This window comes from Microtus ochrogaster, unplaced genomic scaffold (genome assembly GCF_000317375.1).
Source record: "Microtus ochrogaster isolate Prairie Vole_2 unplaced genomic scaffold, MicOch1.0 UNK108, whole genome shotgun sequence".
Classification (NCBI taxonomy): Eukaryota; Metazoa; Chordata; class Mammalia; order Rodentia; family Cricetidae; genus Microtus; species Microtus ochrogaster.
Window position 1 is genome coordinate 623,258 of NW_004949206.1, and position 26,784 is coordinate 650,041.

General features: G+C 43.5%; 1 protein-coding gene across 1 annotated transcript in view; it reads right to left on the bottom strand.

Moving 5' to 3' along the window:
- Window positions 1-26,784, bottom strand: part of LOC102002639 (zinc finger protein 420-like) — a 67,515-nt gene that overhangs the window by 4,526 nt on the left and 36,205 nt on the right. Inside the window, exons 7-8 of the mRNA XM_026778139.1 lie at window positions 3,733-3,816; window positions 1,373-1,499 (exon numbers count right to left, since the gene is read on the bottom strand). Of these exons, the coding sequence (XP_026633940.1) occupies window positions 1,373-1,499; window positions 3,733-3,816 (211 nt within the window). The remainder of the gene's footprint in view (window positions 1-1,372; window positions 1,500-3,732; window positions 3,817-26,784) is intronic.

Here is a 26,784-nt window from a genome sequence, read left to right on the forward strand (position 1 = left end):
TTTTTTTGACAGGGTTTCTCTGTGTAACAGCCCTAGCTGTCCTGGAACTAGCTCTTATAAACTAGCTAGGCTGTCTTTGAACTCACAAAGATCGGTCTCCCTCTGCCTCCTGAATGCTGGCATTAAAGGTGAGCACCACCACGGCCTGGCTGAATTGTATATATATTCTGCAGCCCAAGAACGACTAGTAATCTCCCTGCCTCAGTTTCCCAATGCTAGGATTATATGTGTGAGCTCCTGAATCCAATTAGGAAGGCAGAATTAGAACTTTTTAATTCCTGATTTTTTTTTTTTTTGTTGTTGTTGTTTTGATATAGGGTTTCATGTAGCCTGTAGCAGAGGCTGGCCTTGAAGTTGTTACGTAACTGAGCGTGAATGGCCTCCTGCCTCTACCTCTTGAGGGCTGGTGGGATGGGTGTTTGTCATGATACCTTGTTTTTTTTTTTGCAGTGCAGGGGATGGCTAAGATTCTCATGCTTGCTAGGCAAGAGGCCAGTCAACTGAGCTGTATCCTTAGCCCTGTTTCTTTCTGAGACACGTTCTTATGTGGCCCAGGCTGGTCTCAAACTCCTACGTGCTAACACTGCAGGAATGTGCTATCATGCCTGGCAAGTTCAGTTTCTGTCTTCTCTGTGACTACTCATTTGTACTTGCGTATAATTGTCTCCTGCAATGACATAACCATGACTCACAAGCTTGTGAGAATGAAATGCACAGCAAGCACACACTGTGCTTTTAAGAGTGCGTGACACATAGTAGGCCTAGCATTTGCCTTTCTTCGAATTATTTTATTTTACGACATGGTCCTTATGGTGTTAGCCTCAAATTCACAATCAAACTCATAATGGGACTGCAGGCACGTGCATCCAATATCAACCACAAGGTTCACGGACTGTAACTCCCGATCTCACTTCAGGTACAATATGCTGGCAATGGGAATCTACTCATTTCAATTTTACACAAACTCCACATCTAATTTACTTTCTATTAAACACAAAGGAGGACTTAAGAGCTCTAGATGGAGACATTTCCCCTAAAGGTGGGTCCTCAAAGTATAAAAGGGTACCAAAAGCAGTTTGGGTGTAAACATATCTAAAGACAAGGCGGCCTTCTTTGAAGATGGCTATAGAGATCCAGAATTCCAAGTCACCACCCCTCGATCATGAGGGAAGAGAGAAGATCACAAGGAGGGATAACCAAAGGGGACAATGGCTGATGGATTGGAAGAAGAAGGCCTGGGGAGTTCACTCTCACACTGACAAAGCTCAAAGCCTTCTTTTGCAACAGGAAGAAGAAATTCAGCCAGTCTCTTGGAAAATGGTCCTGAAAGTCATAGGCGAATATGGATGCTCCGGGGAAGTACACAGCTTACCTAGGGAGACCAGGTTACTGTAGTTTTCCAGCATCACATCCCAGTACAGCTTCTTCTGCACAGAGTCCAGACAGGCCCACTCCTCCTGAGTGAAGCCTATAGCCACATCAGAGAAGGTCACCAAATTCTGAAAACAGAAACCCACATACACCTGATGAGGTGGCAGGAGAGACCTTCAGGATGAAGGGGGCATTGGCTGGCACTGTGTTAGCTGAAGATGGGTGGCAGCATTAATGCCACATTCCGGACTGAGCTCTGCTGGGTTACTACAGAGCTTATGGCTTTACAGACAATGATCTGCCAGGGAGAAGATGAAACAATCTTCCCTTTCGTTCACAAGCACAGTGTGTTAGTGCCTGCTTGGTAAATTTCCAATGGGGATGGGGTGGAGGATATTGTGGCATCTTTATCCTATTATTTAAAAAAAAAAAAAGTTCATCTTGATTCTGACTGTGAATGTGGACACATGCATGCCATACAATGTGGTGGTCAAAACGACAAGTTGTCTCTCTATTGTGTGGTTTTGAGTGTCAAACTCAGGTTGTCAGACCTTGGTGGCAAGTGTCTTTACCTGCTGGGCCATTTCTAGCCACATCTTTTAGGTTTTTGAGACAGGGTCTTGTTATGTAGCCCAGGCAAACCAAGAGATTCATGATCCTCCTGCCGCAGACTCCCTCCACATGCTGAGATTAGAGATGTGCACGACTACATTCAGATTAGTTTTCTTTAAAAGTTGTTTGTTTGTGTGCATGTACATGTGCGATTGTGTACGGTCAGAGAACTTGTGGGAGTCGGTTCTGGGGATCAAACTCAGATCACCAGGCTGGGCAGCAAGCATCTTAATGATGAGCAACCCTGTTGTTTCCCAGATGCTGTTCTCTCCCTCCCCACTCCATGCTGGAGTTCAAACCCAGGGCTTTGCGAGTGCTAAGTAAGCGTTCCATCACTGAACTACACGCCCGGCTCACCTTCTCTCTCTGGGAGTACAGGGGGTTGAAACCCGGGCATCATGCATAAGAGGCGCTCACTGAGCTCAAGTCTCTGTTCTCTTCAAAAACAAACAATTTTATGTATATAAGTATTTTGCCTGCATGAGTCTGTGCCTCACATATATGCCCAGTACTTACAAAGGCCAGAAGAGGCTGTGGAATCCTCTGGAACTGGAGTTACGGATGGCTGTGAGCTGCCATGTGGGTGCTGGATATTGAAGCTGAGTCCTCTAGAAGAGCAGCCAGTGCTCTTAACCACTGAGTCATTTCTCTAGACCCTCTCTCTTTGTTCTTAGGAAAGAAAAATTTTTCCTTTTTAAGATTTTATTTTCTTAAAATTAATTAATTAATTTATATTATTTAATTAATTTTGTTTTTTGAGACAGGGTTTCTCTGTACAGCCCTGGCTATCCGGGAACTCATTCTGTAGACCAGGTTGGCCTCAAAACTCAGAGAGGAACTCACTCTGTAGACCAGGTTGGCCTCAAAACTCAGAGATCCACCTGTCTCTGCCTCCTGAAATCTGGGATTATAAAGATGTGCACCACTATGGTTTTTTTTGGGGGGGGGAGGGGAGGAGACAAGGTTCTCTCTATATAGTCCTGGTTGTCCTGGAACTTGCTATGTAGAACAGGTTCTTTTAATTTAGGCTTTGCATATTTGAGTGTTCTGAATGCTCAAGTCACTGAGCAGTCTCCCTTTGTAATGACTGAAATATGAAAACATCTCTTCTTATAGACAGGCTAGGGAGACTTAAGCCTATTGGCGTCATATACTTGGCTGACTGACACAACTGTTAGTTCTTCCTTTCTCCTGTTCCTGACGCAGAGGACACTGGTACCAAACGACTAAGCATCATACGGCAGTCTGACAGGACTATCCAAAACCAAAATGTGTGTTCTGGTTTCCATGGCAAGCACGTGGTTAGAACCCTATTCAGTACAGTGTCAGATTGATAAGCCTCACAAAGCTTGTATGTCAGCATATATGAGGATGAAGATCACTGGACATATTCCTTCTTACCTACCCAGAACATAAGACCAGTCCGCAGAGATGAACGATGCTTTCTCGTATGGTCCAGTGGGACCAGTATGTCCAACTAATCAGGCCACAGAAACGACAATATTTTACACATGGGATTTTGTTCCTTCATTGTCATGTTACTCTGGACCAAAAAGAAACTGAGCACACAGGAGACTCTCAAAAATAATTCAGTGATTGAGTAAACACCTTATATGGGACTATCCTTCCCTGGCATAAGGAAAATTGGGAAATAGCTAAGAAGGTAAGACTTGCCTAGCTCTAGGTAATGATAGCAAGGTTCCCATCCCTGACTAATACCTTTTAAGAAGGAAGGAAATATACACTTACACGGTCTATGGCTCTAGGACTCAAAGCTTTATCTGTCATCTTGGGGTTTCTTCCACAATAAACGCAAGGTGTGAGAGGTGAGAGCTAGAGGAAAAAGTGAATCATTAAAACCAGTGGCAGCTGGGTTCTCAGATGACGTATAGCTTCTATTGTCACAAACACAGTGAGGCACATCTGAGAGAGATTAAGAAGATTCTGGATAAAAATCAAGAACATGAGAAAAAGACATTTTACTTTTTTGGAGAGAGGGGTGTCTCAAAGAGTATCTCTGGGAGAAATTTGGGATGCTGTAAAGAATCTGGCCTTGTCTCCAAACATCTGGCCTCTACCCCCAGATTTCAAGAGACAGTCTCCCTCTTACCTGATAAGAATGCTTTGCCTTGCTCTAGGCGGGGGCTGAGAAGTCTGTAAACACCAACTTGGTGAAGGGCTTGAATCACACAGCCACAACGGACCTGGAGACTGAGATCAAGCATGTAGGCTGTTAGTCATTCATGCTAATGTGCTCGAACCCCTGCCAGCTGAATGTCAGATCTTGAGTGAGTGACAGTTTACTAACCTCATAGTGTTTGTTTCCTTTTTGCTAAAATCGGAATAGAAAGATTATGAGATGTGGCTGTCCCAAATTTAAGATAATCTATCTAAAGCATGCAGCAATATGTAAATGATTAATATCTTATCTGTTACTAGTAAAGATCAAGAATTTTAGACATCTCTTTATTAATTTTTTTCTTTGCTCTGGGCCTCAAATTGAGTTTCTTGCACATGTTAGGTAAGTACCCCATCACTGAGCCACATCTCTAACCCCATTCACTGTTTGTCTTCTTGATTAATTAATTATTGTTTTTTGAGACGGGGTTTCTCTGTGTAATAGACCTGGCTGTCCTGGAACTCACTCTATAGACCAGGCTGGGCTTGGTCTATAGAGATCTACCTGTTTCTGTCTTCCAATAGCTGAGATTAAAGGTGTGCGCTACCACCACCTGGCTATATTTATTTGTTTATTTAGAGACAGGGTTTCTCTGTGTAGCCTTGGCTGTCCTGGACCTTGCTCCGTAGACTATAGGCATGTGCGAGCAAGCTCAGCTTTCCTTCTTGATGCTTAAGTTTGTGTTTTTTAAACTGTTTAAATAAATGACATTAATGTCAGGTTTTCAGAGGTTGGTTTTCATCATGAAACACTTATATAACTGTATTCCATAAAGAAATGCATCCTCTCCATGAACAGCCAGGGGTCAGAGAAATTCCGAGTCAAAAATCAGCTAAGAGGCTGCATCCAGGGTTCTTTGTGATGGATCCACATCCCTAGCTCTGGATTCCATTCACTAACTAAGCTTTGGGATTGTTTGTGAATTGACACAAATATTTAGGAGGATGCACTGCTCTAGAAACAAAACACATGTGTTCAAATGTGGGAGATTGAATTCATTCATTCTTTCTTTCTTTCTTTTCTTCTTTTTTTTAAAGAGACAGTTCTCCCAGGCTGGCTTTGAACTCTTGATTCTCCTGCCCCTACTTCTCAAGTGCTGGGATCATAGATCTACATCACATAGAATTTATTTTTATTTTTTGAAAGAGAATTTCACTGTGGAGGCCAGGAGCCATTGTGACGAACTTACAGACCTGTGCTGCTGTGCTCATGGTCATTGTTCTTGATCATCCAAAGCTGTTTCTCTCTGTGAGCTTCTTAGCACCCCTCACTCTTACCTTCATATGTATGCTGCTTCTCATGGTTTATAAATACCCACGCTTACCATTATTCATGTGATAACCAGTTAGTATTTACTAACTGATTATTTAATGCTTGGGGTTATAAGCATGTTAACGCATTCTATCCTTATAATGACTCAATTTTCAAAAGGTCTCACTCACACAAAAGTAGGAGGAACAAGTTACAGGTCAAAAATTCTCTCTCATCTCAAATACTTTTTAATTAATATTATATTATTGTCTACGTGCTATACTAAAGCAGGTCATTGGCTACTGCCCCAAATGGATACAATGTGGGTGGGTCACAAGACTGCACACTCTGCACATGGTGTAGTGATGTTAGCACCTTTGACCTCATCTATTTGTTTCTATGATATCTGCATTATCTTTAAAATAAAAACCATCACCATTTTTCTTTTAAAGTATGGGTATCAGCACCTCAACTGACCAATTCAGATCTATAAGGCAACATCCTCTAATCAAAAAGAGAAACTCACCTTTCTTTTAAGATGCCTCAAAGTCCTTCTTAGCGAAGACACAGTCTCTTTGGTTATCCTACAGGGGCTCTGTGGAGAACAGGTTAAAACAGAACACACACCCGAGGCTCAACTACTTTTAGACTATCAGTTAAACTGTGTGTTTTGACTCTGAATTTCCCAGATACTCGAGGGCCCGCCTTTAGTATTCCTACCTGTTGTATGAGGGATCTTTGTATGCCTACAAAGGAGTCATCTATTTCTGTCATTTAGAAAGCCTGAACGTATATTGACTCCACCCTCCCACCGCTGCGCCCCCCCCCCCCTTACAACCTCTAATGCCAGTCTGGTCTTCCTTATGGAGCAGTCAGGGGAACACGCACGGTGGGCTCGGTATACTTAGGCAATGGTGCAGACCGCGTTTCTGTTCCACTCCACATTCAAGGAAGAAAGGCTGCAAGTGTTCGCACAGAAGACAGCAGAAACCGGGACAGCACCTCGCTGTTGCAGTCCCTCACTGCAGGGCATACAGCCCCGTGGCCCCTGTGCAGTTTCCTGCCGCGTTGTCAAGGCAACAGTTGGCCGTATCAGCGTCCAGCAAAATGCCAGTGACGCCACACATGTGTGCGTCACTCTTGGGGGCGGGCAGTCACCTTGGGACCCTACACAGGAAACTACGCCATCCCTACTTACCTCAGCCCAGTCAGTACAGCGCACATGGGCATGGAGTTCCGACTGGGGTAAGCACAGAATACGGGAGCACATACTCGGATCCAAGTGTGAGCTTATATGCAACCGCGTTTGCGCACATGCAAGGACACCACAGGCACACGCAGGCACACACCCACATGCGTACATACACCCAGGCGGGTTGCACGCTCGCACTGCCGGACACACGCACGGTAACGTTATCATTGCTGTGATGAAACACCAAGACTTGGGGAGTATAGGGTTTCTTTATCTTATACTTCCATACTGTTGCTCATCCTAGAAGGAAGTCAGGACAGGAACACAAAAAGGGCAGGAACCTGGAGGCTTGGAAGAGCTGATTCAGAGGCCATAGAAGGGTGGTGCTTACTGGCGAGCTCAACAGGGTTTATTCGGCATTCTCTTTTGGGAGCCCAGAGATGGCACCACTCACAATGGTCTGGCTCCTCCCCCATCAACCATTATTTAAAAAAAATGGTCTACAGTCTTTCCTGTAGTCTTAATCTAGGGATAGGAAGTTTTTGTTTTTCTTTTTTCTTTCTTTCTTGGAGACAGGGTTTCTTTGTGAAACTAACCTTGACTGTTCCGGAACTTGCACAGAGATTTGCTTGCTTTTATCTCCAGAGTACTGGGATTAAAGGCGTGTGCACCACTGCAAGGTTAGATCATCATCTCTTCTTCTTCTTCTTCTTCTTCTTCTTCTTCTTCTTCTTCTTCTTCTTCTTCTTCTTCTTCTTCTTCTTCTTCTTCTTCTTCTTCTTCTGAGACAGGGTTTATCTTTGTAGCCTTGGTAGTCCTGGAACTGCCAAGAACAGATTCAAATTCACAGAGTTCCATATACCTTTAGCTTCCCAGAGTGCTGGGATTAAAGGAATGCACCACCACAGCCCGGTTTAGAAGCATTTTCTTAATCAAGGCTCTCTCCTCTCAGATGACATTAGCCTGTGTCAAGTTAACATACAACTAACTATTCAGCACAGTGAATATGACCAAAATACATTACATATAGGTAGGACAACATCAGCAAAAACCATTATTATGTATAATTAGTATTTACTGAGAAAAAGAAACAGTTTAGAGGCCTTTTTCTTTATGTATATTTTAACATGCACAGATCTTTCTATTTTTTCTTTTCTTAAAGATGAAGTCTGACTATGTTGTGCTGACTGGTCTGGAATTCAGTATGTAGACCATGCTGGCCTGACAGGGATCCATCTACCTCTGCCCTCCAGGTACTAGGACTAAAGGTTAAATATAATATATCGGGGCTCAGTGGTTAAGAGCACTTGCTGCTATTATAGGGGACCTGGGTTCAATTCCTAGCACCCACAGAGCAGCTCACGACCATCCACAACTCCAGCAATGACTTCTGACTTCCTCAGGCACCAGACATGCAAGTGGTGCAAATACATACATTCTGACCAAACACTCACATTCATAAAAATCAAAAAGTGCCCATGGCTCTTGCAGAGCAGCCAGAGGTCCATTGCCAGCACCCATTCTGCTTACCACCTCCTGGAAATGCAGTGGAGAGGTCGGGGTTGGGGTGGGAAGCAAAGCTGATGCTCTCTTCTGGATTTTCCAGGACCCTGTACTCATGCAAACATATTATCCCGCCCCCAGGATTAGAGAAAAATAAACAAAACAAACAACAACAACAACAACAACCACCAAACAAACCTGTTTGTACCTCTAGTTCCAGGAGCTCCAACACCCTCTTCTGTTCTCCTCCATGGGCATCAAGTACAAACAAGATGAACAGACATACAGGAGGCAAACATCCATACACATAAAAAAAACCCCTAAAAATAAGAAGAAAATTAAAATAGGCAAGTAAGTCCCAGAAATGCAAATATTACCTTCTAGCGATAGCAGGTGGACTGCAATGAAGTTCGGACAACAGAGAGTAGAGCTGTGGTCCCTGGGGCCTGGGAGAGTGGGGAGGACCTGCGCAGCTTCAGTGAGAGAGGAGGAGTTCATTCGGAAATCTATTACGGAAATTGGAGATGCTCATGAAAAGCCGAGTCTAGCCTACTTGAAAACTGCTGAGTGAAGAGTTTATTGTCCTCACAAACACGACCATGAGTAAGGGGAGGGATGGATTGTGGGTCAACTTGATTTAGTCACTCCAGAATCCATACAAATTTCGAAACATTGTTTAATACTACATAATTTTTTAAAGATATATTATTTATTGTATAGTGTTCTGCCTGCAGGCCAGAACCAGATCTGGGAACCAGATCTTATTACAGATGGTTGTGAGCCACCATGCTGCTGCTGGGAATTGAACTCAGGTCTTTGTTGGAAGAGCAGCCAGTGCTCTGAACTGCTGAGTCATCTCTCTAGAACAATACTACATACATTTTTGCCTTTTTTTAAAAAAAAATTCTGAGACAGGGTTTCGCTCTATAATAGTCTTGGCTGTCCTGGAACTTGCTCTGTCGACCAGGCCTCTAACTCACAGAGATCCACTTGCCTCTGCCTCCCCAGTTCTGGGATTAAAGGCGTGCACCACCGCCACCGCCACCGCCACCGCCACTACCACAGGATTTTGTCTTCTTTTCTGGTACAAGGTTTTTACGTAGCCTAGATTACAGTCTCTCTGCCTAGCCCTCAATGTCCTGGAACTCACTGTGTAGATCAGACTGGTCTCGAATTCAAAGATCCGTCAGAGATCTACCTGCTTCTGCCTCCTGAGTGATCTTGAACCGCCCCACCCACCAGACAGGCTTTCTCTGTGTAGCTTTGTGCAGTACTGGAACTCACTTGCCACCACTGCTTGGCTAACTTGAACTCTTGCTCTTCCCCCCTCTACTTCTGGGGCTCTGGAATGACAGCGACAACACTGACTTGGAATATCTGCATGCTTAGATGCCAGGGAGTGGCATAGTTAGGGAAGCATTAGACAGTGTGCCCCTGTTGGAGGAGGTGTGTCTCAGCCTCAGCCTCTGCCGCTGTCTGTGGATCAGGATATAACACAGCTCTCAGCTGTTACTCCAGCACCATGCCTGCTTACCTGTCATCACGTTCCCTGCCATGATGATGATGCATTAACCCTCTGAAACTGTAAGCAAGCCCCTAATTAAATGTTTTCTTCTTTGTGTTACCTTGGTCATTGTGTCTCTCCTCAGCAATAGAACACATCTGCCAACTTTTCCTTCTCAATTCTGGACACTGATACTAGAACTTTCTGAGTTTGAGATAAATATATGACCTATATTCCTAGCTCAGTTAATTTTTTTAAAAGCAGAATTTAAAAAATTTATTTATTTATTATGTATAAAATGTTCTGCCTGCATGTATGCCTGCCTGCCCAGAAGAGGGCACCAGATCTCATAGATGGTTGTGAGCCACGATATGGTTGCTGGGAATTGAACTCAGGACCTCTGAAAGAGCAGCCAGTGCTCTTAACCTCTGAGCCATCTCTCCAGCCCCCAGTTAATTTTTTTAAGTACTAATGACAATACATTTTAATTTTTATTTTTTTGTGCATTGGTATTTTTTTCTTCATGTGTGCCTATGTGAAGGTGTTGGAATTCCTGGAGCTGCAGTTACAGGCAGTGATGAGCTGCCGTGCGGGTGCTGGGAATTGAACACAGGCTGTCTGGAGGGTAACCAGTACTGTTAACTACTGAGCCATCTCTCCAGCCTCCAGTACTAATTCTATTTTAAAAAAGTAATTACAGGGCTGGAGAGATGGTTCAGTGGTTAAGAGCACTGCCTGCTCTTCCAAAGGTTCTGAGTTCAATTCCCAGCAACCACATGGTGGCTCACAACCATCTGTAATAAGATCTGGTGCCCTCTTCTGGCCAGCAGGAATGCATACAGGCAGAACACTGTATACTTAATAAATAAATAAATCTTTAAAAAAAAGTTACATTAAAAAAAATAATTACAGGCTGGAGAGATGGCTCAGTGTTTAAAAGTATTTCTGGCTCTTTTGGAGGATCCAGATTGGATTCCAGGCACCCATGTCAGATGGCTCACAACTACCTATGTGTTTGCCTCTTGGGGATCAATCTCTCTTCTGGTCTCTGTGAAACCATGCAGACATGTGGCTTAAACACACAGACAGACATATACACATAAAAAACCAACAACTTTTAAGTTACAAACAAAAAATCACAAATTCACCTTCATGTAGGAACTGGTGCTAAAATTAATGTCGAGAAGGCCTTTTCCTGTGCCACTGGATTCTTAGACAAGCAGAGCCTGAGGGAGGACTTGGACAGTTCTCCACATGAGTCTGGGCATAGCACTGGGGGAAGGCTGGTCAGTGGAGAGCATGCTTGTGTGCCCCCAACACATCTTTGGGGGAGCAATCACAGGGCTAACTGCAATTAAGGGAGAAAGGAAACAGGTTTACCTCATAGAAATGAGATCTTTAATGACAAATGGCAACTTACCTTAACATTTGGAAACTTCTATTTTGAGCTGCTTCTTTTTCAGCTGGCTGGGGGAAAGAAGAGGATATAGATGAGACATTAGGGCCTTTGTGGAGCTTAAAAGTAGATTTCAGGGTGTGGAGAGATGGATAAATAAGAACACATGTTCCCCTTGCAGAGGACTGAGGTTTGATCCCCAGCACCCACATGGCAGCGTACAACTGTCTAACTCTATTCCCTGGGTTTTCTGACCTCTGAGGGCATCAGGCATGCCTGGACCACAGGTGACCTTACTTCAATAGAGTTCTCTAGAGTAATATAAAATTCTATATATTAAATATAGAATATATATTTATATATAATTCTATAAAATCACACATGCATACACATTAGTATTTATTAGCATAGATTCCAGGCTGTGGTCCAGCTAGTCCAACAATGGCTGTCTATTAGTGGAAAGTTCAAGAATATAGTAGTTGGTTTTGAGTATAAAAGGAGAATGCAGACTGGATCTGGGATTGGAGACTTTCAGGAGAGATCCTGGCTTCGGTCTGTGGTACGGGAAAATTGTCTGTATTCTGTCAATCATATTTTAAATAAACGCTGATTGGCCAGGCAGGAAGCATAGGTGGGAAAACCAGACAGGAAGTAGAGGCAGGGCAGGGAGAACAGGAGGATTCTGGGAAGAAGGAAATTCTTCCCCCATTCCTGCCCAGACCACCGAGAAGCAAAATATAATCTGCCTGGCTGAGAAAGGTACCAAGCCACATGGCTAACATAGATAAGAATTATGGGTTAATATAAGCTACAAGAGCTAATAAGTAGCTTGAGCTAATGGGCCAATCAGTTTTTATAACTTATGGAGATCTCTGCATGATTTTCTTTGGGGTTTGCCGGCTGTGGGGTGCCGGGCGGGACAGAAACCCCAACAAGCCGACCCCCTCATGTTACAGGTCTGCCAATGACATCTCCTCTCTTCCACACTCATTGGTGTGGCAGTGCTTATTCCATAGATTTCCATGGCACTTCTGAAGGCTCCAGTGAGATCTTCAGCAGGTCTCCAGTTGGTCAAGAGAGGCTGCCACTTCCCAGCCTCTCTGCCTATTGAAGATCTCTGAAACTGGGGACATGTGAGCCCCCGACAGGACTCCTGGGCCCCTGTCCAGTGGACAAGGGGACTGTGAGATTCAGGACTGGAGTGGAAGATGGAACTAGGCTGGATGTCCTGGTAAGGATCCTTAGAGAGGTAGGTGACAGGAGCCAGCACAGGTTTGGTCACCCTGTGGAAAACTGTATCTAAAGCCTCGATAAGATATCAAAGTGGCATTAGTCTCCAAGGGAACGGTAGATTGGTTCCCAGAAAAATGGACTAGGGCTTTAAAATGGGAATGTATAACTACTGAACGAATGTGTGAATGCTTGTAATGGTCCTACGGCCCTGTGGCTACGAGATCAGATTGAATGCCAACCTTCAGTTCCGCTAAGGTTATTTCACCTGAATAGAGATGAATAAGCAAGGGGGCATCCATGTGACCCTAGGTACAACCTCTTAGGTTGCTGCGAGGGGGTTGGCCAGAGGGACCCCCGTTTGAGAGAGAAGCTTGTCCTCACCACCCCACCCTACTTACCACAAAGGGCTAGGCACATATAACCTCCCAAACCCCTGGTTGGGGAACTCTTATCATCACGGGGTCTCTACAGTCCCAGTGTGAGACCTGCACAGTCCAACAAACCATGCTAAACAATTTTAAAAGAGGATTTACTGCTGACTATAGGAAAAAGATAAAATTCTTCAAATTAAAAACTCTGTGAAATTGATTGGCCTTCTGTTGATGTTGGCTCTGGCCCCCTGAAGGTACTCTGGATTTGAATCTGATTAATAGAGTTGGAGGGATCTGTATGGGACTACCTGGTCACTCAGACCATGTCCCATGGTGTTTCTTTCCCTGGAGACCCTCTGCTATGGCTTCACTACCAGCCCAGACCACATTGGCTGCAAAGATTTTTAAGCTTGAAGACATCAAAGCAACACCCCTATCAGCTTCCTCAGAGGGTGAAATTTTGCCTGTGATGCCACCTCCTTACCAGCTCCAACTGCCAGCACCATACGGCTCCAAGGCAGTAGAAAGACCACTTTCTCCTGCCTTTCCAGTGGCATCTATCTGGACAAAATGCTCACCAACCTAAGCAGGCCAGCCAGCTCTGCCAGACTCAACAACTACATGGGGATGCTCAGAAGACTTTGGCCAGCTGGGTGGCTGGGAAGATCCCCTTTTCGATGTGCCATTGAGGGAAATGCCAGGCACTTCGTCCAAGATTAAGCTATGGTACCAGGCCCTAAAACCAGCCAGACACTTCCCTGAAGAGGAGAGTCCTTCCATGATTTCAGAGAAATTATAAAGGAGACTTTTTCTCTACAGTCAGACTTAAAAGGATGAGCTGCTCCCCGATTCAGATATAGGACCTTTTATGGATGGGAGCTAAAGCTTACAACAGTAGGAGTAGCTCCTTATATCAGGAGACCTTATGGGAGAAAGAAGTTAAAAACCAAGACCAAATCTTATAGGTCCTAGAAGCTATCTGGGCCCCCAGCTGTGGCTGTGGTGCACTGCCAGGATCACACAAAGAGTCAAGGTAGAGTGAGTGGAAAACCAAGTAGCAGATTAGACAGCCAAACATGCTGCCCTCAGTGCAGACACAGTCCTGCAGTCCTGTCCCCTCCCTTCCTACCCCTCCAAGGTATGTTTACACCCTGCATGCTCCCAGAGCTCTCCTCATAGAAACCAGAGGAAAAAGAACAACTGACGAAGAGGTTTATTGAAAAGCAGGAGTTGATGAACACAGAAAGGAAAATAGTCATTTCCGAGATGACCGTTCCCAGACTAGTTTGGCAAGCTTACGGAACAACGCATCTGGAAAAACTGCCCGGGAGGAACTGTTGCCAAGAAATTCGGTGGTTGCCAACACTGACCCAGCAAGCTAGCAAAGCATGTCTGCAGTGTGCCCAGAACAAACCAAGCAGGGACCCAAGGCCCACATGTTGACAAACTCAGGAGTCCTTCCTCCCATTTAAACATCCAAAAGTGGACTTTACTGACATTCCACCCAGGAGAGGGGACTGATAACTTGCTAGTTGTGGTGTGCACTCCCCCCCCCCAGGCTGGGCAGAAGCCTTTCCTACCGTCACACAGAATTAACTTGAAATGTATTCAAATTTCAATAGGATTTTTAAGATGACATTGGCCAAACTGCCAAGAAACAGCCATCTACTCGACAAAAATTCTGCCACTTGTCCTTCCAGTTTAGATTTTGTTATACATGTATAAATGTCGTTACTCCCCTTTGAGATCGTGTCTGATTATCCTTCTCCATTACTCCCAAAGGACTCTGGGCACCTCCAAGAGTATGGCACACAAGCCTGTAGCACTTCTTGAAAAACTTGGCTAATGGAAGACAAAAAGTGCTTAAAGTTGCAGGTATCAAGCTGTGGGTGTGGACCTCAGCCAGGAGCGGACCGTGAGAGCCTCTGAAATTGATCATCTCACCGCCTCAGACTGGAGACAATGCTTAGCTCCTACTCTGCCTTCTGATACACTCTCCTTCGGTGGAAACGCATTCACGCAGTTCCCCCTCAGTCTCTCTAATCGTGTCATGTAAATTAGCCTGGGGGGCATGAGTAAGATGATAATGCAAACTGAGCCCGAGATGAGGTCCTTTTAGGCACTTGTCTGGGTGAACCATGTCTACCAGGCTTTGGCCCACGGGTAACATTTCATCTCTTTCACTCTAGGTGTGGGGGTACTTATTCCAGAAAGATTCCAGTGACTCAACTGCAAGAGTGGAGTCGTGGAGGCTGGGCTACATCCGTTGTAAGTATTTCTGAATACACCAGTGTAGAAATTTATGGTGATAAAGATTCTTCCTAATCCCCCCCCACCCCCAAGGTGCATGAGGAAATTAGAGAGCCGGAGATGTACCACTGCGTCAAGAATCTAGTTTTGTGAATTCCTCTGGGAAGATGTTACATTAGGAGAACGTTGGCAAGAGCTTCAATAATGTGTTCTATCTGATTTCAGAGATGGGAACTTGCTGGGTAGTGGTGGTGCATGCCTTTATCCCAGCACTCGGGAGGCGGAGGCAGGCACATCTTTGTGAGTTCGAGGCCAGCCTGGTCTACAAAAGCTAATTCGATGACAGGCTCCAAAGCTACAGAAGAACCCTGTCTCGAAAAACAAAAACAAAACAAAACAAAACAGATGGAAACTTTATAAATCACTGTCTTATTTATATGTCTCAAGACTACTGTTTGATTTGTAGCCTGCATATGTGATCAAGGCCATGTGATTTCTAGCTTTGATTTATAAGGTGTCAGGCCAGGGATTACCATCTGGTTCTGGGAAAGAAGTAAGTCTTTTGTGCTATAAGGTTAAATGTGATGTTCTCCAGATAAGACAGAATTCACGGGTATGGTACAGCTATTTTCACCACAAGCTCTCGCCTTACTGTGACCTCTAATTGACATGGGTTCCTTTAAAGGAAAAAGATATTTTACACTTAATAGTTTTTTCCCCTGTCCTGGAAGTTACTCTGTAGACCAGGCTGGCCTTGAACTCACAGAGATCTACCTGCCTCTGCCTTCTGAATGCTGGGATTAAAGACATGCTCCACCACTGTCCAGCTACTTAACAGTTTTAAAAATCATTTATTTTATGTGTATGTGTGAACGTGCACATGGGTATGTGGTGGTCACTGGAGAATTTGCAAGAATTGTTTCTTTGCTACCACTATGTGGGTCCAGCTGATAGAATTTGGGTTATCAGGCTTAGCAGCAAATGACTTTACTAGCCGAATCATCTAGTGACCCATGATTCTTTCATATACTACAATTTAGAGCAGTGGTTCTCAACCTTCCTAGTGCTGTGACCCTTTAATACAGTTCCTCATGTTGTGGTGACCACCAACCATAAAATTATTTTTGTTGCTACTTTATAATTGTAATTTTGCTTCTTTTATGAATTGCAATGTAAATATTTTTGGAAATAGAGGCTTAACAAAGAGGTCACAATCCACAGGTTGAGAACCACTGGTTTATAGTCTTTTTTAAAATTTATTTCTATAATTAATTAGAAGGAATTAAAACTCCAGAAACACAAGCATGAATATAAATATATAGGAAATGAAGGAATGATTGCGAATGAATTTTGACTAGCCAGTCTCAGCATCAAGCCTAGACCCCCCCCCCCCCGTTTTTTTCACTTTTTGATATAGGATCTCTTTTAAGTTGTACAGGCCGTCCTTGAATTTGTCATTCTCTCTCTCCAGTTTCACCCACAACCTGGACTACAGAACTAGGGTTGTACTAGTTGACCTTGCCTGATATTCTTTATAAGTTGCTTAGAGTCCTCAGTTTTTTTTTTCTGTTGGTCACAGATTTGTATTTTTCTCACTAAGGAATTTAAACCTCAAAGGCATTTTTAATTATAATAAAAACCAGATTAGTAAAGGAGGGACAGATTATATGACAGCTGGGACCCTAAAACCACGAAGGAGAGTCTGAATGTATGGGACTGAGGTAGACAGGATGAGTGACTCAAAAAATGTCCATATTTGGGGTCTGGCTGCATGGTTCAGTGGGTAATGGTACTTGCTGCCAAGCCTGGCTACCTGACTTCCATCCTTGAGACCCGTACGGTGGAACAGTGAATTGAGTCGTACAAGTTGCCCTCTGTTCTCCACATGTGTACCATGCCTGTGCCAACACACACACACACACACACACACACACACACACACACACACACACTGAATTAAATACACATAACAAAAACTTTTAATAAAAATGTTCATATCTTCCTATCTGGGGGCTGGAGAGATGGCTCATTGGTTAAGAGTGTTGACTGCTCTTCTAGAGGACCCTGGTTCAATGCCCAGCACCCACATGGCAACACATGGGTTGTCTGTGACTCCAGTTCCAGGGCATCTGATGCCCTCACACAGACATTTTACAGGCAAAACACCAACGAACATAAAATAAAAATAAAAAAATGAACAATTCTTTCTTTTTTTAAAATATTTATTTATTTATACAATATTCTGTCTGTGTGTATGTCTGCAGGCCAGAAGAGGGCACCAGACCTCATTACAGATGGTTGTGAGCCACCACGTGGTTGCCGGGAATTGAACTCAGGACCTTTGGAAGAGCAGGCAATGCTCTTAACCACTGAGCCATCTCTCCAGCCCCCTCTTTTTTTGTTTCTTGAGACAGGGTTTCTCTGTAGCTTTGGAGCCTGTCCTGAAACGACCTCTTGTAGACCCGGTTGGCCTTGAACTCACTGAACTTCTAGAAGTTGGCAAGGTAAGGGGTAAGACACCTTGCAGAGTTTCTAAGAGTGCAGCCTTAACATTTTGGCTTATCCCAGTGAGACCCACTTCAAACTTCTGAGCTCTGGTCTAGCCAATGATGCTTATTCAGTGTGACAGTAAAAGAAAAGAGTCATAATTACGGATCAGGTTTGCGGTGGGGACAGATCTGTGCATGCGCAGTGAATGTAAACCCACGCACTGTGCCTGTACGACGCATGCGCACTGCATGTACGACACATGCGCAGAGCCTATACAACGCACACGCTCAGCACCGAACCCAGATAAATTCATCTCTAAAGTTGGCGACTACACCATAAACCTCTGTAGGTGTTCACCCAGAAAATGTGCTGCACACGCACAAACACTGTAACCAGGCATTACAGCATGTGAAAATATTCTTTTCAGTTTGCTCTCTACCTTCTAGGAAAAGCTAGCGTGTATCCTTGGAAACCCGGGTGTAATTCCCAGCATGCAATTCACGGAAACAAGTTCAAGAGTGTTCGCAACCTAACAAAGAGGTGCGTGGGTCTAATAATGGCGATGGGGGTGGGGGAAGGTGGGGTGGTAGGTGTGGTGGTGTACGGGATTCCTTTTATTTATTTTATTTTGATAATTAGGGCTTTGATATCAACTTTTTGTGGGTGTTTTGCTGGCATCTATGTATGTGTACCTGAACATGTTTGGGACTGAAGTTATGGGCAGATCTGAGCGTTCATGGTAATGACTCAAGCCTGTGTTCTAGTCAAAAGCAGCAAGACTTTTAACAGATCTTTCTAATCCCCAGTCTCAACAGAGATTTTTTTTTTCCCCAGACAGGGTTTGTCTGTGTAGCCCTGGCTGTCCTGGAACTCACTCTGTAGACCAGGATAGCCTTAGACTCAAAAAATTCATCTGTCTCCTTCCAAGTGCTGGGATTAAAGGTGCACACCACTAAGCTCAGCCTTATTTCAATCTTCCTGCCTCAGTCTCCTGGTTGCCAGAATTATAGGAGGGCATCTTCAGCCTCATATTGGAGTGTCTGACTAGGTTTTAAGACTCTCCATGATTCTCTACTCAGCAGAACACTAGGCTTTCTCCCTAAACCATGGACCATGGTTTATTTATTCCCCCTTCTGTGTCTCTGTCCCTCCGTCCTTCCCTCCCTCCCTCCTTTCTTTTGAGACAGAGTTTCTCTGTGTAACAGTCCTGGCTGTCCTGGAACTCTCTTCGTAGACCACAAAGGCCTTGGATTCTCAGAGAGCCACCTGCCTTGCCTTCCAAGTGCTGGGGTTAAAGGCATGGATCACCAAGCCAGGCAAGTGGATTGCTTCTATTTCAAGGTATTTTTGCTTCACTTTAATATAAATGTACAGGCAATAATATATATAGTATAATTTTCTCTTGTGACCTTTTTTTGTTGTTGTTTTTTTTACGAGACAAGGTTTCTCTGTAGCTTTGGTGCCTGACCTGGAACTAGCTCTTGTAGACCAGGCTGGCCTTGAACTCACAGAAACCCACCTGCCTTTTGAGGTAAGGGTCTCCTGTATCCTAGGCTGTCCTTCAAATTGCTGTTAAGTAGTCAAGGAGGACTTCGAGATAGTGTTGTGATAAATATGGCAGCATAGGTAATTCCTCCCTCATCCCTATCGTCCCAGTGAATTCATGAGAAATAGCAGAAAAATTCCTGCAGAGGAGCAGCCAACAAAATACTTCACCTCAGAAAGTGTGGAGACGATTGAAAACAAAGTCAGCATCATAGTCAGGAGGGATGTAAGAGCTATGACAGAACAGTGTTCCATGGTGTCCTGGAATGGAGAGGCAATGATAGATAAACTCTAGGAAAATCACGTTAAGTGGTGAGCTTTGTGTGTGCATTATGTGCACAAGTGTGGTACATGAAAGTGCTTTTTACTCTCAGAACTATAACTTCAGCTCATGAATTTTAAACATACATTAAGACAGGATCATTATCACTCAGTTCCTGTCATATTCCCTAGCCAGTGCTAAATTGCCCTTGCAGAGTAAATAACCCCCTTCCCATGCTAGCAATCATAATTGTATGTAGTGAGTGCCTCCCCCACAAAGTGCCACAAAACCAAACAAAAGAAGATATGAAGATGGCTGAGGGGACTTGTTGGAAAGGAGGGGATAAGAAGAAAATGGGGAGAATATTATCAATATTTGTTAAATTGTAAATGAACAAATATATTATTGAAAAGATTGGCTTATCCAACCACACTGAACCCCTTAGAAGAGAAAGTGTAAAGTACACTTAAACACATTGGCACAGGAGATCACTTCCTAAATATAACCCCAGTAGCATAGACACTGAGAGAAACAATTATTAAATGGGACCTTCTGAAACTGAGAAGCTTCTGTAAAGCAAAGGACACAATCAACAAGAAAAAACGACAGCCTACAGAATGGGAAAAAATCTTCACAAACCTGACATTAGACAGAGAAAGGACTGATCTCCAAAATATACAAAGAACTCAAGAAATTGGTCATCAAAAGAACAAACTGTCAATTAAAAAATGGGGTACAGTCCTAACCAGAGAACCCTCAACAGAGGAATCTAAAATGGCTGAAAGACATTTAAGGAAATGTTTAACATCCTTAGTCATCAGAGAAATGCAAATCAAAACAACTCTGAGATTCCATCTTCCACCTGTAAGAATGACTAAAATCAAAAACGCTGAAAACAATTTATGCTGGAGAGGTTGTGGGGTAAAGGGACACTGCGCTATTGCTTGTGGGAGCGCAAACGGATACAGCCCTTTTGTATATCAGTATGGTGATTTCTCAGAAAATTGGGAAACCACCTACCTCAAGACCCAGCAATACAACATTTGGGTGTATACCCAAAGAATGCTCAATCGTGCCACACGGACATGTGCTCAACTATGTTCATAGCAGCATTGTTTGTCATAGCCAGAACCTGTAAACAACCTAAATGTCCCTCAGCTGAAGAATGGATAAGGATTATGCAATGGAGTTCTACACAGCCGAAAAAAAAAAATAATGACATCTTGAAATTTGCGGGCAAATGGACGTATCTAGAAAAGATGTTGAATGAGGTAACCCAGACTCAGAAAGACAAATATTACATGTACTCACTCATGAGTGGCTTTTAGACATAAAGCAAAGAAAAACCAGCCCACAATTACAATCCCAGAGAACCTAGACAACAATGAGGACCCTCAGAAAGACACAAATGGATCTAATCTACATGGGAAATAGAAAATGACAAGATCTCTTGAGTAAATTGGGGGAGCATGGGGCAATGGGAGAGGGTTAAAGGGGAGAGTAGAAGAAGGGAGGGTAGTGGAGAAAAATATATATCTCAAGGGGAAAAAAAGGTTGGATTATAATAAGTGCCTTCTGCTTGTCTTATTAACAGAAAATCGGGGGAGCGGGGAGGCAGCATGTTTAAGAGCTTTCTGGGCTATCATTGCAATGTTTCTACCCATATAAGACTCTTAGTAAGGAAAAAAAAGTTGTTTAAAAAGAGGAGTAAAAGATAACAGAACTAACTCTCACCTGCATTCACTTAAGAAGCCAACTCAACCTGCTGACACTTGTTGACATGGTACAGAGTAATTCCTAGTTAAGGAGACACACCAGAGTACACGTGCTTGCTCTTTATGGTTGCTCACTATAAAGATGTTCCCACAGCCTCACCTCAATCTTTCCACAGAGAGAGCTCTCATCAGGCAACAAGACACAGCCACAGGCGAGAGTGTACCAGATATTCACAGCGCAGACGTCCATCCTGGGATGCGGTAGGGTCTCCTCATTCAGTTTGTGATTCAGCCCTCCAGGCTGCTCCAGTCCAGTCCATTTTCTCGTTCCTTCCATTTCTTCTCTGTCTCTCTCTGTATATCTCCTTACTTCCTTTTCTTCTTTTTTTTTTGAGTTAGAGACTCAAGTATTCCATCTCTCCAGGATTACATCTTGCTTGGTTTTTGTCTTTCAAGATCTTCTCCTTTACCTAGAGTCTCTGCAGAAGACCATTCCAGATTTAATCTGGGGAGAATACAATTTTCTATCCAGAGACCACTTTTCTTTCCTATTCTTTGCACCAGCCCTAGAAGCATGCCTTAAGCTGAACCCTGATGGCGACCGGACAGAACCTCTTTAAAAATTGCGCCTCCCAGAATGCAACTTTGCATGGTGTGCACTACGCACAGACCTCTGGGACATATAGTCCGTAGTGCTTGGGTTGGTGGGGCTGTAAATGAGCCTATTATTCTTTTAAGCATTTTTCTTTATTCTTTGAGAATTTTATAGTTGTATACAATGCACTGTGACCACATATATTTTCAACTCTTTATTACAGCCACACCAATTCTCTCCCAGCACGCAAATCGGCCTGACACTGCCCAGATGCCTCTGGGAAATGTTGTTCACATTGTGGGCATGCGCAGTTGGAAGATAGTTAATAAAATATTTTGTTATGGCGTTTAACTGTTTTGTTTATTCAGTGATATTGTATCATATTAGTTATATTATATTTGAAGGGATCTCTGGCCAGTTCGAGTGTGGTGACCACAGCTCTGGTCACTTCTGCACTCCTTTGCCGCACCAGCACGGCAACTGTCGTTCTTCTGAGCAAGGGACGTCGGGATTAACATGCAACACAACTTCAGGTTCTGCAGACAAGCCTTTTATTCCACTTTCTCAAAAGTATATATAGCCTTCAGCAGGGGAGGCCAAATCAGCAATAGCAGGAACAGTCAGCATCAGACAGCAAGTTGCAGAGAATGGAGGAACTGCAGAGATGCTCCCTCCAGGACTTAGTAAAGGGGAAAAAAATTAGACAGATAGGGAGGCAACAGAAGACGACATCTACAGAGACTGCATACCTCAGACAGAGCAGCCCCTGAGTGGCTGAATGCGGACTTCAGTGAGGAGGAGTGGCCCTACCAGACTTTGGGCTCAAGACACTTCCCAGGGCTGGAGAGATGGCTCAGTGGTTAAGAGCATTGCCTGCTCTTCCAAAGGTCTGGAGTTCAACTCCCAGCAACCACATGGTGGCTCACAACCATCTGTAATGGGGTCTAGTGCCCTCCTCTGGTCTGCAGGCATACAGACAGAATATTGTATACATAATAAATAAATTAAAAAAAAAAGACACTTCCCAAAGCAGCTGCTGAGCACAGCCGGCTACTGAAGCGGCACTCTGCCCACCTGAGAGGCCTACGCAGTGCACACCATGACAGTACTGAAACACCCCCCCCCTTGCTTACGCTGTGCACCCAGGTGTCCAATTCTGGAGTGTATGGGGGGGGGAAAGGGGGAGGCGTTCCCCCTCGCTATGTCTAAAGCATTTGACCATGGACACAAGAACTGCGGATTATTCCTGAGTGTCCCACGCTTTTATTAAAAAAAAAAAAAAAGACCTGTTAGAGACTTTGACTTCCCCTACTGTTCTCCAGGGCTGTAAAGAAAAGCAGGCTGCTCTCTGCCTTTGCCATGCCCACCTCTCTGAGGAAGGCTTTGCAGCCACTGCCAGCCGAATCCTCCTTCCAGCTGCCCTGGCCACAGCCCAAGCCTGGGAACTCTGCTTACAGCCCCCTGCCCCCTGCAGGTACTGACTGAAGCGAGGAGGGGCCCAGGAGGTGCTGGAGCCCAATTCCAAACAGCCTTCCCGAGCTGCTTGCAAGTTTCACAGAGAACAACTGCCTCCAGCTCCCAGACTGCAGCTGTGGGAAGCTTGGGGCACAGCAATGCCCAAGCAGAGCCAGTTTTGGTGGCCCCGGTAGGTTTTGCTGAAGAAGACAGGGCAGCAATGGTAAATGAGCTGAGCAGCCTACTTAAAGGGACATCGGCTGGATGGCAGAGAAGCTTTTTCTTACCAGGACTGAGAAGATCAAAGAAGAAATCTTCTCAAGGTTTGGCCTGCTCAAGGTAATCGAGGTTGATGGTAAAACTGCCTTGTTTCCCAGAAAAGTCAGGGCATAGGTAAGACTGGAAAAAATTACATTGTACATAAAGACCCTTCCTAAAGGGGCCCTAGCTATCCCTGCTGCTGCCCACTGGACTAAGCTACTCTCCCTGCTTCTCTGCTGGCACCTCCCAACACCAGCCCGGACACCTGGAAATCTCACACCCGTTCCAGGTTGGCGATTCTGTGTACGTTCAGAGACACTGGTCCCAGAACCTTGAACCTCGCTGGAAGAGACCCTACACCTACTGCCCTCAAAGTGGACGGTATTGCAGCCTGGATCCATGCGTCTCACATCAAGCCTGCACCTCCACAGGACGACCCAGGACTATCCAAATAAAAGCTTCAGCGTACCTAAAATCCTCTCAAGGAGACCTGATTCTGCCAGGCTTTCTGATCTTTGCCCTGATGTTTATACTTCAGGACTTAACCTGGACCCTGACTAACTCTGAGACTGGGCCAGCCTTAAGGCTAGCCACTGCAGTTCATCCACTGGATGCCTGTTTCCCCCAGCTAACTTTTGACCTGTGTGTTTTAGCAAATTACTCTTGGGAGGATACTGAGCAAAGCCCAGAAACTTTTATCCTGTACACAAACATTCTGAATGATATATTTTTCAGGGGGGGGGGAAGCAAACTCTGCAGTATGGGGGAGGGGCTAAAATATTTTATTGTGCTAGCTTATGCCCCAAAATAACAACACACAAACTGTATTCTTTTAAACACTGCTTGGCCCATTAGTTCTAGCCTCTTAATGGCTAATTCTCACAATCTTGCCTAACCCATATTTAGTAATCTGTGTAGCACCAGTCTTACTGGGAAAGATTCAGCATGTCTGACCTGGTGGCTGGCTGCATCGCGTCTGCCCTGGAGAGAGGAGTGTCTGCCTCACTTCCTCTTCCTCCCAGCATTCTGTTCTGTTTACTCCACCCACCTATGTTCTAACCTATCAGGGTCAAGCAGTTTCTTTATTAATTAACCAATGACCTTCCTCCATCAATATACGTCTCTGTCCTTATCTTAGTCCCCAGGACAGCTCATCACAGAACCAGAGGGCACAGCCTTTTATGTGTTGATCTTTGAAAGTACAGTAAGCTTCAGATGAGAACACCAGTCCTATTTGCCTCATATCAAATGCTAAGTAAGTCTTATAAGCAAGCACAGAATGACTTGCCTACTTTTGTTTTGCTTTTCTTGCAGTCCATACCCATTGAAAGAGGCTCATCTGTTCACACTCATCAAAATGTCCTCACAGTGGAAATGCAGGGTCTAAAAAGTAAGCAAAAAGAGACAAATTGGAAAACTGTATAAGAAAAATTTATACATTGAATCCAGGGTCATTTCACAGTTTCTATTTGCTCTGTAGATTCTCAACAAGACTTCTTCATGGCCACTACCAGAAACTAAAATGAGCAAAACACTGTAGGCAATCACATATAAAGCAGAACAATTTGGTAAAAACAAACAAGTGATTTGTGAGAACTGAGGCTCACGGATGGCGATCACGTTTTAGAAATCAAGTACTTGCATTATCTTCTCTTCAATAATGATTGGTTGGGAGGAATGAGAGATATTATTTAGTATTTGAAATGTTGGACATGTGATCTATAGTCGTCTTGTTGAATATTCAAAAACAACATTTTTGGAATGCTGTAAAATTAACTGATTCTGTGATGATTTGGATTGTCGTAGAACAGTAGGATTCAGTACAACTTTCATTTAGGGCTGATTATTGGTTCTCAAGACAATGGAAGCACAAGATTTGGTTAGATATTCTGTTACTGTCAGTCGTACAGTATAAGTCCCACTGTACAAGTTGTGTGGAACTCAATTTTTCTAGCCATGGACCTGTTTTTCCCTGACAAGGACTTTGTAAAAGAATTCCCAGTGTGTATACGGGTGCCCCTATAATGTGCTGATCTGAGTAGCACTTCACAACATACTCTGCCCAGGCTTTGAGTAGGACAAAGATGTTCACTTTGATTTTCCTCTTCTTTCTCCTGAACATTCACTTTTTTGTCCAGGTTCACTCAGCCCAGGTGCTTTTGGAGAATGTATGAGAGTAAAGACAAGGACGATGACTTGGTGAAAGGTTGTGTCTTTTTCCTTGAAACATTTCAGTTTCCTGAGGAGAAAGATTATTTCAACAACAGTCTGAATATACCGTAAGTTCTTTGAAATTTCTATGTAAATTTCATCATGAATATTTCATAGGGGCACAGAGGATGAGAATCAGAGCAATGCTTTGAATTTTTTGTTCTGTCATTTCAAACTGCATATCAAGAAACAACCCCAAATTCTTTTAGAGACCCAATGCTATTTTTCTACTTTTATTTTGTCCAGGGAGTGTTCTGTTATTCTCCCTGTTACCCTCCTATTTATAAGGCTGGAAGCTCAGTGAAATGGGGACTCTATAACTTGGTCCATCATATATACCCCTCCTTTTGACTGTTTCCACAACAGAGTAGTAGCCAGTGATGTCTTTACTGAAAGAAATCCCATACTAGTCAATGAATATCAGACTAAATGGGTGCAACTAAATTGTTATTGATTAGAGTCTGTGATTACCCTTTAGTCACCAAGCAGCCTCAAATGTATGTTCCAGGGCAACTAATATGTGTGGCACTCCTAGCTCCAGAGAGATTTTACATAGATATTCAGTTACTCTCTGAGATGCTCTGCATGTGGTCACATTTGTGCCTTTTAAGGCTGCATAAAGAATGAAAGTAGAAGACCTGCCAACTGTGAAGTTCTTATGTGATTCTGTTTTTCCATACTTTATTTATATATATGTACAACTGCTGGTCTTTATTTCCACAGTAGTTCTTCACTGTCTCTTTAGAGTAAAGAAAGAATACAGAGTGCAAATGATATGTTTGTATTCTTTGAAAGGTGAGTTGCCACTTAATGGTGGTAACTGCTTGCTTTCCTTCCAACTTGCCTTCATGATAGCTGTGGCATGTGATACTTGGCAAAACTTGAGAACAGTTGCCCTCTAGCTCATCTTTACAATTATTTAAGAATCATGTGCCTCTTCTCTTTATGTTTAATCTGTTTATTCACTGTCAATTATATTTCCTTTATCTCTTACATTCCTCTTGTAATAATTTTACTAATTATAGCTCTTTATTTTACCAATTTTGGCACTAGTCACATTTTAGTTTGGTATTGTTGATTGTTGTTTTCAAACATAGCACTTTAGATCACTAAGAGTTCAAGTCATTGATGCTTCTTAATGTTTGGTGTGCAGGACTTAGTGTTTCACTTTCATAAGTTCTAATCTCAAATTCCTATCTAGTGTTACTAAAATTTTCAATGACATTTTCCATAAGGTAATGAAAAATATTTTAAGATATTTTAAATTTCAAAATGTATAGATAAATATCTATATTTATACATAAAGATACTGCAGTGGTAAGAAATCTAATTGGGAAATAGATTGTATTTAACTCTGAGTACATCATTCAGCCTGAAAGCATATGTTT